A 19,543-nucleotide genomic window follows, 5' to 3' on the forward strand; every position below is an offset into this window, starting at 1 on the left:
ATAACGGTCCATTATGCCCCCTGTAAATGCTGTAAAGGCCGTAAAAGTCCCATAATAGTTCGTTATGGGGCCGATATAGGTTTTTCGGGGGTTTTTTTTTTTTTTTTTTTTCCATTAAAAAAAGAGCCCATAACGGCCGTTACACCCCGTATCGTTAAGGTAACGGTGGTGGCCATTACGACCACCTTACCGTTACGGAATATCTTGTTCTGGATCTCCTTTACTTCTGCATCTGCACATACTTTGTCATTGAATCCTTCACTTCCTTGATTGTGTGCGTGCAATGTTTCATAGTCGAGGTAAGGTCTTGTAGTGTCTCCAACACTTTCGGTGACGGTGCAACCTTCTTCTTCTTCCGTGTTCTAGACGAGGACGGGCCAGCCTGTGGTCCTCACCCATTGCAAATACGAGAGCATACCTGGTGACAACTCAGGTTGTTTTCTTGCATCTAAAAAAGGTCAAATCCAAGCACACCGCTCCCCCCCCCCCCCCCCAATGGGTTTGAGTAGAAAGTCTCTGATGGACTATTCTATGTGCGATTGTCTGGATTTTGATGCCACTTATCTCTTAATTGTTGGCGATCATTGGTAGCATTGTTCGTTTCGATTATTTGGTGAATGTGATTATCATAATGTGGAAACATAGTTCCTAAAGTCCTTCATTGCACTGTGTCTGTGGCAACTGGCAATTAATGCATATAAAAAATATCAATTCACCTAATTAGATATCAGTTACAAATGATCCATCTCTAATATGAAAGCAATATTTTATTTTTAACCTCAATGTAAGCATCCCAAACTTCAAGCAATGCTATGACCATCTTTCGGTCATCGTCCCACCCAAAGCCACTTTGATTTAGTAGATCATTTATAATGTACATTTATTATATTTTTGCAATTGTCTATACCTAACTCCATCCCCAATTTCTCGCGAATGGAAGTAACTGCCGTTTCCCAAGCAAATCTTTTAAATTGGTTGTTGTCACAATGTGTGTCAACGTGTAGTTGTGTGTGCAATGGGTATGCGGGGGCAGATTTCAATATTTGGAACCACGCTTTCAACGCTTCAATCACGCTTTCAGTGGCATTCCTTAACGACAAATGATGAAGATTCAATAATTCTTTAACGTCCCTTGGTATACAACCTTGCTTATATTCCTTCAGGTGGTAGCAGAGGGCATGAAAGGGGGCTAGAAAACTAGGGGTATTAGGAAAATCTTCATCAACAAAATAATACTTACCCTTAGGTACAGACAATTTCCCTTCCCGGTTGAGTGCAGACGCCAATATTTGTGAATTTGAAGCAAATCCTTCCTAGGCAGCAAGAATGTATTGAAATTTTAAATTAAAAAAGCAAGTGGAGAAAACATTTTGAGAAATGAATTCCTTCTTGTTATGCTACAAACCTTGCTTCATTACAAGGACTGTAATTGGGATGTGTTTACAATCTATGGCTCGAATTCAATTTTAAAATATGGGGAAGAACCACTCATTATTTTGTCTTTCCAAAGGGACTCTAGGCTTTGCAGCTTTTATCAAATGGGAATGGAGGCATATAATCGAAATCTAAAACCCTATTAAAATGTCTACCAATAGTGTTACGCAAAACACAATTTTTAACATTGTGACTAATTGTGTATGAGAATATTATTGCTTGTCTATGCTAACTTAGGATGTTGTAGACAAAAGATCCTTCTTGCAAATAAGATCTCTTAAATAATTGAAAGACTCCTTATTCATTCGATTATGATAGAAACACATTGAATCAGGTCCACTGAGAATTCCGTTAGTAGATTGGAGACCGGTCGAATCTTGCCCATATTGGAGTTCTTCTTCTGGTATTTAGAATTTTTCTATAATTATAGCCCCCTTTGCGACTGCTACATTGGTTACCATTGTCGTGTGATTGTTACACAAGCAGCTGCCATCATAAAATCAAACTGGAGCTCGATATCGGAGTCACTATCTCATCCTGAACTTGACATAGCAACCTGGTCAATGGACAATGTGAATTGGATGTAATTATAGATGGTGAATTGCATGTGAAAGTTCAATCCTGCTGTTCCATGTAATCATTTCGTTGTTTGGTTAATGGATGGTGATGTGGTCCATCCATTCACATCAATTACTGCAAGCCACAGACTAGACGGTGGGTCCCACATGTACTGTTGCCGCATCAAACAAAAAGCACTGTTCTTTGGGTTTAGCAACATGTAGAGGTACTATACGATGCTCAGGTGGAGCCATTGTACCCATGGTATGACAAAACGGTTATGTAACTGTAACGTTGTTACGCAATGGTAATGGCCGTAATTGTTATGCATTACAGTGCTGTAACGACCGCTACAAAAAAAATGACCCATAATAGCCTAAATAATGGTCTAGTACACTTGTAATGCCTTGTGATGGTCCTGAAATAGATATTTTTTTTTTTTCAAGAAAAAAAAAACGGCCGTTATGGCTCGTAACGTAATGGTAGCGGCAATGGCTGTTATGACCACCATTATTGTTATGGAACAAGGTATCTCGTATCGGTATCAGTTGGCGTAACGGTGCCCTCCAAAACCAATACGGATACGGGGGCGTAATGGCGATACGGGAGTGTAACGGCCCGTAACGGTGCAAATTATTTTTTTTTGCCAAAAAAATGTGAAAAAATATGGATTAAATCCGAAATATTCTAAGCATTCCAAATATGCATTCATTTATAAATTGGAACATGTTTATGGTGGTGTAATGGTCCACTCTTTGGTGAGAAGTTGTATCGAACTGTCTGATTAATTTTTGAACCAGGTAACCTGAATTTAACTGCAAAATTCATATATTTAATTTTCTAAATATCTAATTTATATACTTAACAATTTAATATCTTTCTCTCACTAGTTCTTTAAAAAAATGAAATTAAATTCAGGTAGATGGCGTTGCCAATTTCGGGCTGACTTGGAGGACCAATCTATGCCTCAAATTAGCCTCAAATTCATGCAATTTATTGCCATTATCCCACTTATGTATTGGTGGACATTTATTGGATGGTGAATCATGAAAAAAATCAAAAGGCCCTATTTTAAAAAATAAAAGTCCACAAAATAACAACTAAAACTATTCAAATAATTTGATTTTGGCATTGTGAGTTAGCAATTGCAGTTCATAATTTAATTGGTAAATTTTAAGTTAATATATGTCTCGTGTACAATTTTTTAAGAGCCCGAATTAGGTGGGACTCAAATTGTGAAGTGTAGCACACGTGTCAAAGTTTATTGGGCCCCACCTGTGATGAATGTGTTATATCTAAACCATCCATTCATTTGACGAGATCGTTTTAAGGCTTGACACGAAAAATAATACAGATCTAATTATCAAGTGGACCACACTGCAAAAAGCAGTGGGGGATTGAACGTCTACCATTGAAACCTTTTTTGGGATCACAGAACTTTTGGATCAATATGAAATTTGTTTTTACTCTTCATTCATGTCTTTTTGACCTTATGAACAGATTGGATGGAAAATAAATGTTACGGTGGGCCTACAAATTGTTTAACTGTGAAAATCATCATCTCCGCTACTATTTTTGGTGTGGTCCAGACGATCTTTGGATACGATTCATTTTTTGGGTAATGCTCTAAAACGATATTTAAAAATAGATGAACGGTGTAGATATAATAAATACATCACTGCGGAGCCCATATAACTTTGATCTCCTTTGAACCGTTCGTACAACTCGGAGCTCGAGGAGTGTCAGCGCTCGTCTTAGCGTGACACGTACACAGCAGCTAAGTTGGTGTGTGGTACACATGCAACAAAAAAAAAGAGGAGAGGGAAACCGAAAAGAAAAAAGAGGGAAAGAGGGAAAGAACAGAGAGAGAGAGAGAGAAGAAGAAGAAGAAGAAGAAAACGAAGAAGAAAAGGATGGCTGCGGTCGCAACAGGGCCGCAGTTGTCCGAGAAGAAGAAGAAGAAGAAGAAGAAAGAGAAGAAGAAGAAAAAGAAGAAGAAAGGTAAGTTTTTTTTTTGAAAAAGGCCCGTAACAGCCGTTACGAGTCCGTAACGGCCGTTATGGCCCGTAACGGCCCTGTAACGGCTGTTACGGTTACAATATCGGCCCATCGCCCGTTACGCTCCCGTATCGCGTAACGGGCCCCACCGTTACCGTTATGTATCGGCTGTTACGGCCGATATGTAACCAATTTGGGATACTTTGTTATGGAATGATTGTATGGTACCTTTTGGGTTTTCAGTTCTTTTACCAGTGAGCCCATTGTCTAGTGATCCTAACCATTGATATTAGGGGCCCTAATTTCAATGATCCATGCACCGTAGATTCCCCAGAAGAATCCTAATTCATTGAATACGTGTCAAACAATGAAATTGTCAAAAGGAAGAATAGCAATGGTTCCCACTCAACCAATGAAAGGCACATGTTCTATATCTAGGAGTTTTTGTGCATGGGCCATCCATGGTGGGTCCATCACATTAATGGTTTGGATCATTGAAATATTGAACTTCACACGTACCAAATGAAAGCCCTACCGGTCAACCTTGAATAAAAATTAGGCTAGTCTGCTCACCGGGTGGGTAGCATTGCTGGAGTTAACAACCTAATTTGTCCCGACCTTTAATCCGTATGAGATGAAGGGCATGAATGGATTGGATTTTAAATACACAATATAGTATGCATGCTGATCAAAGGAGGGGCAAAAATTAAACTCCTTGGGGGACATGAACACATCGTTGCTTGGACAGTGGATTTGGAGATTTAAGGTGGAAGAGGGTACACTATGGAGGGAGTTGGTGGCCGTTGAGTACAACACTCAGGAGTGTGGGTAGTTCATAAGGGGTTCTTCGTTGTATAGGGCCTTGACTATATGGAAAGTGGTTGTGGGCCTCGTGGCTACCAAGCACATTGTCTGAAGGGGTATGCCTTTCGTCCTTGGGAATGGGCTTCACATTCACTTCTAGGATGATGTTTGGTGTGGTGATCATGCACTCCAGGTTCTATTTCCGAGAATTTCCCAGCTTACTCCCGATCACTGCATCGTTGTGGCGGAATGTCATTCAATTATTAGTGGATCAATCGTTTCATGTGGTCTCCTCCATAATATAGGAACTTAACAGAAGTAGAGATTGGTGAGTTCAATGGCCTTCTTGAAGTCTCGAGGAATGCCAAGTTTGGCGGCCAGGTGGAGGATTTTATTAGTTGGGCTAGAAACTCCTTCGAGAAGTTCTCCGTAAAGTTGCTCGTTGGTTTGATTTCGAAGCCTAGGAGTCGCCTCTCCCGCCATCTGTTCCATAATTGGTTTTATGGTGCTCCTCCTCGGGTAGCAATTTTTCTATGGTTGGTATGCTGTTAGAGAATCCTTACTATCAACAATTTGCAGAGAAGGCCCGTGATCCTTCCTAATATTTGCTTGATGTGTATGGATAGTGAGGAGTCGATCAATCTCCTTCTCATGCCTCTTGAAGTGCTATGACAAAAACCAAACTGCTACGTACCTTTAAATTAGGCACATTAGGTTACCTCATTTAAAGTACATGGACACAACATTCTTTGACAGCATATGGTGTGAAGTACATTAACATGAGGAAAAAGAATTGAGAAATGATGGACCGAAAAGGCAATTAACTGTGAAAAGGGGAAAAAACAAAAAGAATGAATGGAAAACCATATAATAGATGCATACATCAGGGTACCTCATTTAAAATATCTGAGACAAGGTATTCAAAATCGGTTATGTAACGGCCATAATGTAATGGTAATGGTCATAACTGTTACACGTTACGGGGTCGAAACGGCCGTAACGGTCGTTATAGAAAAATAGAGGCCATAAAGGCTCTGTAACGGCCCCATAATGGTCATGTAACAGTTTTTTCAAAAAATAAAAAGGGCCGTAACGGCTGATACAGTGCCTGTAATGGCTGTTACGGCCCGTATCGTAACGGTAACAGTGCTGGCTGTTACGACCACCGTTACCGTTTTGGAACACCTTGATTCTTGACAGTTTTTTTAGTCAATTAGTTCGTATGCATCCACGAAAGTCGGGGAGAATGCCTCCTGAAGTGCCATGACAAAGACCAAACAGAAGATTTTCCAGGTAACACCATCATCTAATTGAACGAATTACACTAATTACTGCTGTATGTTGAATGTGGTATTTGGTACATCCATCATTGGTTGTGCCCCTTACTAGTTGGGCTTGATGATTTCGGCTTTATCAACTCAGTTTTCCTATATTGATTTTGTCAACGCATGTTTGCTTGTGATATTCTTCTGTTGCAGTGGTGCTTGGTTCACTTGGTTCAGACCAGACGCTGTCAGCCCCTCGATTAGGTACACTGACAGTATGTTGTTGAGAACCATTGAGCAGATGTATTAGAAAAAAAGTAAGGCTCTTTAGTCTAATATGACAACGTTTGAAGAGAACATTTGCTTGGAGCTTTAATGAGCGTGATGATGTTTTTTTTTACAGAATATGGAGATTTGGCCTTTCCTCCATCTGATCTTATTTCCTCTTTTAGACGACTGTCAAAATATTTTACATTGCATGAATTTTTATGGCTTGTAATTGCTTCTTCTTTTCAAAGTTTTAGGCTTTTCAGCAGCTCGTTATATGGAAAAATGGGATACCTCACCACACTAATTGACAAATGTCATGGTACTAAGTGTTGTAAATTACAGATGTAGGATCAGGGATCCGAAGATGAGGGAAAACGGCACTGTGCATGGTAAAATGATTGATAGGAATTGGGTCCTGAAGCGCAAGCGGAAAAGGCTTCCAAGTGGATCAGATCTATTTAATGGGAAAGAAGGTATTTCTCAACCGTTGGAATCTCCAAGGAACAACTCTTCTGCTAAACGGAGACTGAAGGGTGACTTCAACATGTCACAATCTGCACGCAAGAAAAAAGGAAATGATGGGGTGAGCTTTTCTCTTTCTTTTAGCATGTATTAAATACCAACATTCTGCAATCACTAATCCTTGTAACCTGGAGCATTCCCCCAATTTTTGAAAGATAAAGGGAAATTAATCTTTAAAAAAATGATAAAGGGAAATTTTCTTTAAAGGAAAAAAAGGGAAGTGCGTAAAAAATTGGGAACAGATTTCCTATAGCAAGAACCAATTGGAGTCTGACCTTTGTTGGCTAAAATATCAGCAACATTATCAGCATGTCTACCAATATAGATGGAAAATATCTCTATCCTAGATGCATTGTCTGTGGTTTTGTTAAAACTAAAAGGGTAATTTCATGCTTTAGATATCCTAAAAAAATTCCATTCTTCAGATCTGAGAACCAATTGGAGTCTGACCTTTGTTGGCTAAAATATCAGCAACATTATCAGCATGTCTACCAATATAGATGGAAAATATCTCTATCCTAGATGCATTGTCTGTGGTTTTGTTAAAACTAAAAGGGTAATTTCATGCTTTAGATATCCTAAAAAAATTCCATTCTTCAGATCTGTTGGTGGTGGCCCATGATATGACATATGAAGAGTCACATTCCTAATTTTTACGCAAAATCTTCAACCGTTCTCTAAGGCCTCTGCTTCAGTAACCTGAACTGATTGTCCTTTCTTGGTTGTTTGTTAATTAACACCAATGTCATGCTTCCACTGTTTCTAACCCTCTTATTTATTCTATTTATTGAGTCCCAAGAGGAAAGTTTGCTTGTAGATGGGGTACATGCATTTTTCTAGCTCCAAATTCACCAAGAGCCAAAGGCCATTATTGACTTTGAGGTGCAGTGAAGGGCAACATTGATCTTGTCTGCCACACAATTAAAGCATGCAATTGCACTGCTGTTTTTTTTAGGATAAACTGGCTTTTATTAAGAAAATCAAAATAAGAGTACAACAACACGCTAGCCCAGCTAGAATCAGCCAGGCCAGACTAATTGCACTGCTGTTTAAAACTCTGAATGCGTCATCTGAAGGAGATCTGCAAACTCACGTGCTTTACGCCGACGATCTGTTATAATTTGACAATGGATTTGTGGAGGAAGCTCTGAGATATGGAGACATTCTTCTTTGCTTTGATGTGGTCTTGGGATTGAGGGTCAATTTACTGAAATGCAGTGTGGCGGGTTGTAATCTTTATTGCACAGTGGTGGACCTTATTGCATCAGAAGTGGGGTGAGGTGTGTCCAAGTTCCCCATAGGACACTTGGGGGTTCTGATTTGCTTGGGAAGACCAGTGGTGGCATTATGGGATTCGATGATTGGAAAGCTTAAAGGCAAGCTGTCAGCATGGAAGGGTAGATTGCTGACGCTGGGAGGTAGAATTACATCATTAAAGGCTGTCTTGGCGGATATCCTGGTATACTGGTTGTCTCATTGTTCTGCCATGCGAAAGTGATGAGGAAGTTCGAATCACTCCAGATTCAGTTTGTGGAGTGATGGGGAGATGCAAGAGAATTCCATCTGTTATCTTGGGATATGATATGTAGACCAGTGCAGTTAGACGAGCTGGGAAGAAGATCCATTAAATCAGTGAATATTGCTCCCCTATGCCAATAGCAGTGGTGGATTGGCAGTGGGGAAGCAGTCCAAGTTCAAATATTTCTTGTGGCTAGATATGGAGTGGCTGCTAATGGATGAGACATTAATCCTGCATTTTGCAGGGATTGATCATTCATTTGGCGGTCCATATCTCGGGCCCAGAATTTCGGGAACATTTTTGCTCGCTTTAAAGTTAGTGATGGGGTCAAGATCAGATTCTTGAAGGACTTGTTCGACACCCCATTATGCATTGAATTTGAAGACCTGTTTGTAATCACTCTTCATAAGGATGGAATGGTAGCAACAGAGAGTGGAAGAGCACAATGTATGGTGTCCGTTGTTTAGGGGGATCTCAAAGGTTCTGAAGCTGTTAGTTTTATCAATTTATTGAAGCTGCTGGATGTTGTCTTTTTGCCCCATAATGAGAATGACAAGCATATTTGAAGCCTGCATCAGGGCGGTAAATTTTCATTGAGATCACTTACTCACCTCTGGTCTGATAGCCCCTGCATTCTCCATTCATCGTAGGCAATCTCGTCTGCCAAGGTCTCACTTAAAATTAAGGTGTTCACATGGTTGGCATATTTGGGAAAATATTGACAGGGGATCACCTATGGTGAAGAGGGATATGTCTGCCCAATAGATGTGTAATGTGTTTTCAAGGCTGAGAAATCGGCCAACCACCTGGTCATCCATTGTGATCCAGTAGAGGAGACATGACAAGCTAATTTAGTGAAATTTGGGATGAGCTGGGTATTTCCTAATCTGTCTCTCAATTATTTCAGAGTTGGATTTCCGACACTTGGGGCAAGCTTGGAAGCTGGCTGTGGCACGGTTCTTTGTTTGCTTTTTTAAGGTTATGTGAATAAGCGCATTTTTCAAGGGAAGACTTTCCCCTGTCCGAATTATATTATATAGAAATAGCAGGATGTTAGTAGACTGGGCGAGGGTGGATAAGAAATTTAGGGGTTTTTCTAGAGACATGTTCTATCATAACTGGAGGAAGTTCTCATATGTAATGTAACTGAGAAGGCAATCTTTGTCCTGGTCTAGAGTGTGATGGGTGTAGGGTTTCTCACCAAATCCTCAGATATTTTGTATTCAGGGGTAGTTTTCAGGTAGCGGTTCTTCTTAGGCTGCCCTACATGTTGTATTATTTTTATCTTTTCTTCTTAGTAAAAATTTCATTCATAAAAAGGAGAGTTCTGACTCTAGGTCTACACATAATCGGTTATTGGGTTCATTAGGTACATCAAAATATTTTGCTTGATAATAGTTTTGGAGATGTAGGAGGGTTGCTGTGGAAAAAGATTGTTAGAAGTATGGCTCATCGATTGGGGGACGGTGGACAAGAGACTTGTCAGGTTATGGAACATCAGCCTTGTGGAGAGGAGTTATTTCTGCGAAGGTGGCCTTCTTGGAGGGGGTGGGCTACTCTATGGGAGTGGGTGGGTGCTTCCTCTCTAAAAGCTGAGTTTCCCTCTATCTTCCACTTGGCGCTTTGTCCGTCCATTATGGTGGCGGAGTGCTTCTCTTGTATAGGAGGGGCGGTTGTGTGGGAGCCGCTGTGTAGGCGTCTTCTTTGGGATGAGGAAGTTGAAGATTATGTGGCCCTCAAGCGTATTCACCTATTTGCCCCGGTCTCATCAGAAGCGGACAAGATGGTTTGGAAAATTTTGGACTGTTCTTAGTTAAATCATTTTATTGCCTTGTGCATGGTGGTGATTATCAAGGAGAAGGGGTGTGCACAAAGCTAGTGTGGTCCTATGATGTCCTCCCTAAGATATTGGCCTTCGGGTGGTTGGTGGGAAGGAAGAAGGTTCTCACCATTGTTAATTTGCAGAAAAGTGGTATGGTGCTTTCAAATATTTGCATCATGTGTATGCAGGATGAGGAGACAAACGATCTTTTTGTGAATTGCTCCTTTTCGGGCCCCATTTGGGCAGATATTTTTGGGCTGCTTTCATATGGCGTGGTCTAATCCAGACTTGGTGGATTGTCTTTTGATTGCTTGGCATGGCCGGGGCTTGGGAAATCGAAGAAAGTGCTTTGGAGAATGGCCTTGCTTTCTATCTGGTGGGAGGTTTGGGAAGAAAGGAATGCTAGGTGCTTTGCTAATGCCAAGAACTGAAGGCACTTCCCAAAGGTCTAGAATGTTGATCATAGAATGGGCATCCTGAGTTTCTAAGGGCCTGTTTGGTTTACCGATTACAGCAGTAATGTGTGGTAAATGAGAATGGATTATACCTTTCAAAAAAAAAAAAAAGGAAAAGAAAAGAAAAAGAGAATGGATTATCATTGCTTCGGTCGTTGGAAGTAAAACAGGCTAGTGGCCGTACGCAATACTCCTCTCTCAGTCTGCTTCCGAAATGTAAAGTACTTTCTCTAGTTAGATGTACTTGGATGTAATTTTGTCAATGTGTTATATCTACACCGACCATCTATTTTGCAATATCATTTTAGGGCATGTCCCAAAAAAATGAAGAAGATCGAAAGCTCAAGTGAACCACACCGCTAGCGTTCAATCCTCACTGCTAGCTGTCTTGTGGTCCATTTCCACTTTGGATCTACCTCGTTTTTGTCTCATTCCATAAAATGATCATGCAAGATGGATGGACGTTGTGGATATAACACATATCATGGTGGGCCCCACAAAACTATGCCGCTTAAACACACTTCTGCCAATCCATGTCCTGTGGTGATTCCGAAGGATTACAGTGACTTGACAGTTGGCAATATCCAATCACAGGTAAGATGTAATGATGTGAGTTGTTCACCACATTACTATGGTAGACCATGAACCAAACAGGCCCTAAGTTAAAGGGTTGTAATTTGGACTTTCTTGGAATGTAGTTGGGTTGCCTTTTCGGCGCCCCGGCTTGTTGTTGTTGTTGTTATTTTTCTTTGTTTCCTTTTGTTGTGTCTTGCCTTTTGCTTTCAATAAAGTTTCGTTATTTTTCAAAACAAAAAAAGTTTTCCATTCCTTCCCCCACATAAGTTCTTTTTCAGCTTGGGTGCTTCTCAATTTCTTGTTTGGTATAGCTTTATTGATGTTGGTGGGCATGTAAAGAATTGCTGTTAGACGGTCTTAATACATATTCACTGATGCATTGACTGTAAGAAACACATTAAAGGCTTCAACTTTTGGACTCTCAAGCCGCCGACTTTCTTATGGTAGTGGCTTTGATGACATTGTATTGGGTGGGTCCACCTATTTCTCTGCTCAGTATGGAATCACTATTCATTCTTCCTGAAGTTCGGAAGCTCAGGTGTGAGTTTTTGAAAGGGTGACAAATAGCATGGAAGAAGGTTATATGGAGTAATTTTGATTTGATAACAATGGTTGTAGCTTCCTGGGACCAGAAGATAGCCACAATTGCTGGAGTCCTCATTTAAAATGCCCACAGCAGGAAAAATTCTGGTTACTAGCATGTTTTTATAAGACACGGCGAGATCTGCATTCTAGTGGATGTCTGATGATGTTTCCATTTTAAATTTGAGTTTGTACTTTTCACGTCTTCCTTTCCCTTCTCCGAATCTTCCATGCTAAACGGAACTCTAGTTAAAGTACTGCCTTATTCTTTTGTATTTGTCTTTTTTCATCTGCTTTGCTTTACTTTACACTGCTGCTTTTAACACTCGGCCTCTTTGTTTTTTGTTTTGCCTCACAGTACTACTTTGAATGTGTAATCTGTGATCTTGGTGGCAACTTGCTGTGTTGTGATAGCTGTCCAAGGACCTATCATCTCCAGTGTCTTACTCCACCACTTAAGGTATGTTCTGCATCTGTTGTAAGCCTACTTGTTAAAGAGGTTTGATATTATCACGTGTGTTACCCAAAATTTGACCGAGAATGAGGTAACTGGGTGTGTCTGGAGAACTAAATGGGAGGCTCAACAGCCTATCTCTTGCCAAACCAGATGTTGTATATTTTCTTGACAAGTCACACTGAGCTGGCATGATTTTGGGTGAGTCAGAATAGTTTGCCCCAGGTGAGTCATACTCCAAAACCAACTTTTAATTCCTTCATCTCAGTCCTATGCACTGCTATGTGCGCCAAGCCGACATGCAAACATCCACGCAGTCCATTGGGTGGGGCACAGCATATAGATGCTCTGGCCAAGAAAATTATGCCAGTTGGCTCATCAGGTGGCCAAAGAGTATGAAATAAATGGATGGCTGTATCTCACATGTGCCACATCAGCAAATGTGGTAGTGTGAGGAAGGGCTGAAAGATACACGTGTGGAATTAGCAAACCTCCTTTTTATGGTCTTTAATGATTTATCTGGGGAGTTCCAATATGCAGTACTGATTTCTTTCAAATGTCATTTCCTTGAAGCGCACTCCTCCTGGGAAGTGGCAATGCCCAAATTGTAGCGAGCAAAAAGAATCTGTAAAACACTTTAGTCATCCAGAGACCGTTTCAAGACGAGCAAGAACTAAGATTTATATTGAAAAATCCAAGCCTGGAACTAAGCCATCCGGCTCTGACAAGTTATCTCTCTTCTTTCGAAGCTCCATTCCAGGAAAGAATAGATCATCAAGCAAAGGAAAACCAGCCTTTACTCGTGCTGTTCTACCCGTTGAAAAGAAGCCAGAGTCCTCCCAAATAAATTCATCTTCTAGCCCTAAGGCAAGCCACTCATCTGATGACGAATCTACGGAGGATATTTCAACAATCGCAGATATCGACAATGTGAGGAAAATTGGCTTGCCTCGCACAGGTGGATCTTCAGACAAGAAATCAAGTGCTCATGAGGAAGCAAAGACTTCTGCTAAAGCTTTAGAAACAGATTCGAATGATGAACCTTCTGAAATGAAGTCCGAGCTCCCATGTAACAATGGGTCTTTAGTAAAGAAGCTCATTCTGCCATTGGGCCATACTGCCAAAAGGGACAGGAAAAGGAAGAAAAAAGTAAACAAGGGAGATGATCAGAAGAAGTCTAGGAGTGATAAGGGAAAATGTATTCTAATCACGGCAGCTCAACGTGGGTCTAAGGCATCAGCCTCTGTAGCCCCTGAAACCAGTAGACCCCGTAAGAAACGCAGTTCAGTCAATAAGCGGATTTCAATATCAGTGTCGAAGGAGGATCGTGGAGTACGGACTTTGCTAATTCGGGGACAACATGAGGTATTTCACTCTTTATTTTCCAAGTTTTGTCAGGGCTGAAGTGCAACTTCTCCTGCGATTAGAGTTACTGGATTTGAGGTTCTCTGATGCTGCAAATCTGGATTCAAAAAAACACACACATGCATCCATGCACATAATGCTCATGTTTACAATCTAGGACTTCGATAACACTGCAAGCCTACTTTCGGTCCTAATGACCAGCTTCATAAGCAGCAGGAGAATTAAATGAGCCCTTTGTTTGAAGCTTCATCTTTTGAAAAGCTCAAAACACCATCATCTATTTATATTTTTTGCTAGACAAGAATCTTTTTCTCACACAAAAGGTTCAGGTATGCTGACTGAAATGACTCCTGGAATAGGAGCATGTATGATCTAATGAGTTAAATTTATCTATATATGCTTTTGGCCTTTGTGTAAATGAGTTTGTTATTTATTCTGATGAGTAGTTTCTTATAAAACTGTAATACGTCACTTGCGTATATTTATCACGGAATATTGTTCTGGGAAAACTCGACAACCTGTAGTCCTCTCAAAAGGGGGGAAAAAAACTTAACCTGTATGATTCAATGTTTCTTTCCACTACTTCTATGCTATTAATGTGATGTGTGAGTTGGAGTTGTACTGAGAGGTAAGATTTGAATCCTGGGATGCTGCTGAAGCCTGTAGATGTGATTTGACAAACATTTAGGTTATTAGTCCTCTGTATCACACCTGAGTTGCAAATTTTCTTGGATTGTCTATCTATTCTTCTCCCTGGCACTGCCCCCAGTTAAGCTTATAAAATAATATTTCAAAATTTCCCAATGTACTGGGGTTGCTTTGCTTGTCACTTTATCATTCCTAAATAGTGTCTTAGTAGTTTGCACTTAATGATTTCTCAACAGTGTCTCAATATGTTGTTTTGAGTATCTTGAAATATGTAAGTTGGAGGATTATTTGATGGCATACCTTGATTTTTTCCGTTCTTGCCCTTAGCATTCACACCCAACTTGATAAACAAATGCTTTAAATGAGTATGTCCTAGAGATTTAGTGAACATATATGCCAATTGATTTTGGGACTTGACGAATGCCGTGCAAATTTCTTTGCTAGCCACTTTCTCTCGGATGAAGTGGGAATCTACTTTAGTGGGCATGGTTCTTTGATGATAGACATGATTGTTGGCAATGTGATTATCACAATACAACCTCATAGGAATATCAACCATAAACCCAAGTAGTGTTCCAAGTATCAGTATTGCTATAAGTTTTGCTGGCTGGGGATACGGAAACAATTTTGATTTTGTTGATAATATCGTTGATAATCGGAAATGCGGGAAAACAATGGCAAAACATGGGGTGAAAATTTTCAATGTAACTTCATGAGATGCTAAAATACACATATTTTCATGTTTAGGAATAAAATAAATTGCAAAAAGAATACATATACAATAAGTTTCCATTTAATGGGAGGCTAAAAACATGTGCTATTGTAAGAAACCGGTCCAACTATCCCATCCATCCCATCTACCCATCCAACCATCCCATCTATCCATCCAACCATCCAACTTCCCATTCAAACATCCATCGATATTTTAGAATATCGACAACACATGATATGTTGCTGAGAAATTTTCAACAACTAGAAAGGAAACGAAAGACTATGGTCTTGATATCAACCATATTGCAATAACAATAATATTGCGACGTGGTCGATAGTATCGTCGACAATTTGACCATTACACATAACCATGTGCCCCTAAAAAATTGAAATGGAATTTTTTAATGAACAATTTTTTGGCAATATCGATACATTGGCGATATTATCGAAATATCGTCGATACACTGGCGAAATGACACCTAGAATTTACACAGTCGAAAATATTAGCAATGTTGATACATTGGCAATACAAGCGACACCTACAATTTACAGAGTCGAAAATATTAGCGATATCGATACATTGGCGATACTTAGTGATGCTTCGCCAATACATGAAATTTCTAAGACTACCAGTGTTTATCGGTATCGCTACTGGTGTTATCGATATCGCTGAGCTGGAGAAACATATAATAATGGGGATGCTTTGAACAATGAATTAACCCAAGTTCACATATCAACGTCTTTAGCCAAATGAGATCACACATCGTGTGGGCCATTGTCCTGTATTCTGCCTCAACAATTGAACGAGCTACTAGCCTACTACACTCTGCTTCTTGCTCTTCAATGTAACAAGATTAACACCTGCAAAGGTACATTAGCCAGTAGTAGATCGCTTGTCAAATGGCGAATATGCATCAAAATACGTTCTACTCGAAGATATCCATTCTGCATGTGGAAGATACCAACACTTGAAGCTTCCTTGCAAAGACAAAGTGGTAAGCCTGGCTACATTTCATCTTGAATTCAGATACCACTTTGCTGAACTCATGAGGAATAGACAGATGATAAGGACATAGCAAATTGTCGAAATGAGGGAGATATATCAACAAAGGAAACAAATAGGAAAATATGATGTCGAGTGCAAGAACATGTATTCGTAGGATTCCATATAGAGAGCAATGTGCAAATTTCCTTCATTCGGTATATGTGATGATTTAGAGGGAGCATGATCTTCTGATGGGTCAGGAGGATGGATAGAAGACATGTTTGTATGCGCTCCATCTCCGGACTTTGAACGTCTGGAGTAGACTTGTAAAGGCGGATCTACGTGTTGTACAGGCATCTCCCCCACCACGGTAGATGTGTCTGGCACAATGGGTAAAGTAGATCTTTCTTCAAACTGTCGAGATTGCATAATGGGTAGGGTAGTAGAACTTTCTTCAAACTGCAAAGATTGCACAATGGGTAGAGTAGTTGAACTTTCTTCAAATTGCAAAGACTTTCTTCCCTTAGAGAACTATGGAGTATGTTCAAAGAATGTGACATCAATTGACACGTAGCGTTTGCGGAGATAGGATTATAATAGTTAGGGTATCCCAAATCGGTTGCATATTGGCCGTAACGGCCGATACGTAACGGTAACGGTGGGGCCCGTTACGCGATACGGGGGCGTAACGGGCGATGGGCCGATATTGTAACCGTAATGGCCGTTACGGCCATAACGGCCGTTACGGAGGCCGTTATGGACCCGTAACGGCTGTTACGGGCCTTGAAAAAAAGAAAAAAGAAAAAACTGACCTTTTTGCTTTCTTTTCTTCTTCTTCTTCCTCTTCTCGGACAGCTGCAGCTGCAACCTTCGTTTTCTTCTTCTTCTTCTTCTTCTCTCTCTCTCTCTCTCTCTCTCTCTGTTCTTTCCCTCTTTCCCTCTTTTTTCTGTGTCACGCTAAGACGAGCGCTGACACTCCTCGAGCTCCGAGTTGTACGAACGGTTCAAAGGAGATCAAAGTTATATGGGCTCCACAGTGATGTATTTATTATATCTACACCGTTCATCTATTTTTAAATATCATTTTAGAGCATTACCCAAAAAATGAATCGTATCCAAAGACGTCCAGACCACACCAAAAATAGCAGCAAGATGATGATTTTCACCGTTAAACAATTCGTAGGCCCACCATAACATTTATTTTCCATCCAATCTGTTCGTAAGGTCAAAAAGACCTGAATGAAGAGGAAAAACAAATTTCATATTGATCCAAAAGTTCTGTGATCCCAAAAAAGGTTTCAATGGTAGACATTCAATCCCCCACTGCTTTTTGCATTGTGGTCCACTTGATAATTAGATTTGTATTATTTTTCGTGTCAAGCCTTAAGACGATCTCGTCAAATGAATGGACAGTTTAGATATAACACATGCATCACGGGTGGGGCCCAGAAAACTTTGACACGTGTGCTACACTTCACAATCCGAGTCCCGCCCAATTCGAGCCCTTAAAAAATTGTACACGAGACATATATTAACTTAAAATTTACCAATTAAATTATGAACTGCAATTGCTAACTCACAATGCCAAAATCAAATTATTTGAATAGTTTTAATTGTTATTTTGTGGACTTTTATTTTTTAAAATAGGGCTTTTTGATTTTTTTTTCATGATTCACTATCCAATAAATGTCCACCAATACATAAGTGGGATAATGGCAATAAATTGTATGAATTTGAGGCTAATTTGGGGCATAGATTGGTCCTCCAAGTCAGGCCGAAATTGGCAATGCCATCTACTTGAATTTAATTTCATTTTTTTAAAGAACTATTGGGAGAAAGATATTAAATTGTTAAGTATATAAATTAGATATTTAGAAAATTAAATATATAAATTTTGTAGTCAAATTCAGGTTACCTGGTTCAAAAATTAATCAGACAGTCCGATACAACTTCTCACCAAAGAGTGGACCGTTACACCACCATAAACATGTTCTAATTTATAAATGAATGCATCTTTGGAATGCTTAGAATATTCCGGATTTAATCCATATTTTTTCATATTTTTTTGGCAAAAAAAATAAAATTTGCGCCGTTACGTCCACGTATCCGTATCGGTCTTGAGTGCACCGTTATGCCAACCGATACCGATACGGGATACCTTGATAATAGTTGTATCCCCTTTGTGTACAGGAATATCCAAGAAAAATACTATTGATACCTTTTAGTTCAAACTTGTCATAGACACAATCAAGTTGATGTACAAAACACATGCAACTAAATACTTTAGGAGGAATGGAAAAGGTGAGAATCCGAGGATACAAACCAGGAAAAGGTGATTTTCCATCTAAGAGAGATGTCGGCATCCGATTTATTAGGAAGTGATGCAGTTTAAACCACATTACTTCATAACATTTTTGGAACCTTCGTATCAACAACAATGCCCCAACAACTTCGAGTAAATGATGAATCTTACGTTTAGCCGCATTTTGTTGTGGCATGTAGGCACATGAAGTTTGGTGAATAATGCTATTAGATAAGAGATACGAGTTAAAGTCATGAAATTACAATTCTCTAGCATTGTTGGAATGAAGAATAGATTTCTTATCATTGAATTGTGTTTGTACTTCCATAAGAAATTCCTTAAAGGTTTAAAGCAAGAAAACACGCTTAAACGGTCTTTCACTAAGTATAACCATGCCATTAAAGAATAGTCATGTACAAAAATAATGAAATATTTAAAAGTTTGATAAACTAGTAATATGAACTGGGCCCCAAACATTAGAATGTACCAAATGAAAGGTTTTTTACTTCTTTTGTCCACATAAGGCAAAAAGGACACTATGCTTCTTGCTTACCTTACAAGCCTTACACTCTAACTTAAACATTTATGACAATGACGGAACAAGACTCTTTAAACTGCTTAAGGAGGGGTAACCAAGCTTGGAATGCCACTGAAGTGGAGAGATATCTGTCCATAATGCAGCTCTAGTTATTTCACTGTTGAGGTAATATAATCCATTTACTTCATGTCCTCCACCAATCATCCTTCCTATCTTTAGATCCTAAGCTTTACAATAGGAAAGACAAAATATCACAAAACAATTTAAGTATTTGGCTAGCGTATTAATAATAGACCCAAGGAAATTTAGGAACAGAAAGTATTGATGATAATGAAAGTGATGGAGTAGGGCGAACAATACTCAACCTAGACACATGGGTTAAAGTACCACCCGCTAATGTCATAGAGGAAGTGGAGGTGGACTTAACTAACTGAGACAACACAATGTGCTTACCAATAATATGATTGGATGCTCCAGAGTCAATGACTGACTAAGTAAGAGCGGTTGTGGAGGATGATGCGTGAGCAAAATGATCCTCTAGAAGCTTGGCATACTCTTCCTTGGACAAGGTAAACTGTATCACCTGTAGTACTGGACTCAGAATGATCGGGGATGGGTTTGGAGACATTATCCTTAGTGTTATCACTTGAAGAGCGAGCTTGATTTGGTAAAGTTGGTTTATCGATAAGATCCCATCACGTATCAGTAGTGTGGTTATTAAGACTATAATGGGAG

At 39.7% G+C, this 19,543-nt stretch overlaps 1 protein-coding gene across 4 annotated transcripts in view; it reads left to right on the forward strand.

Annotated features, from left to right (window-relative positions):
* LOC131221045 (protein CHROMATIN REMODELING 4) overlaps positions 1–19,543 on the forward strand; it is a 57,651-nt gene that overhangs the window by 7,018 nt on the left and 31,090 nt on the right. For 3 of the 4 annotated variants that reach the window (XM_058216132.1, XM_058216135.1, XM_058216133.1), the window contains exons 1-3: positions 6,661–6,912; positions 12,164–12,265; positions 12,833–13,624. In XM_058216132.1, coding sequence (XP_058072115.1) covers positions 6,694–6,912; positions 12,164–12,265; positions 12,833–13,624 — 1,113 coding nt within the window. In that variant the 5' untranslated portion in view covers positions 6,661–6,693. Of the gene's footprint in view, positions 1–6,660; positions 6,913–12,163; positions 12,266–12,832; positions 13,625–19,543 lie in introns of those variants that run through there. The other variant, XM_058216134.1, reaches the window with a different exon arrangement.

The sequence above is a fragment of the Magnolia sinica genome, chromosome 12 (assembly GCF_029962835.1).
Source record: "Magnolia sinica isolate HGM2019 chromosome 12, MsV1, whole genome shotgun sequence".
Taxonomy (NCBI): Eukaryota; Viridiplantae; Streptophyta; class Magnoliopsida; order Magnoliales; family Magnoliaceae; genus Magnolia; species Magnolia sinica.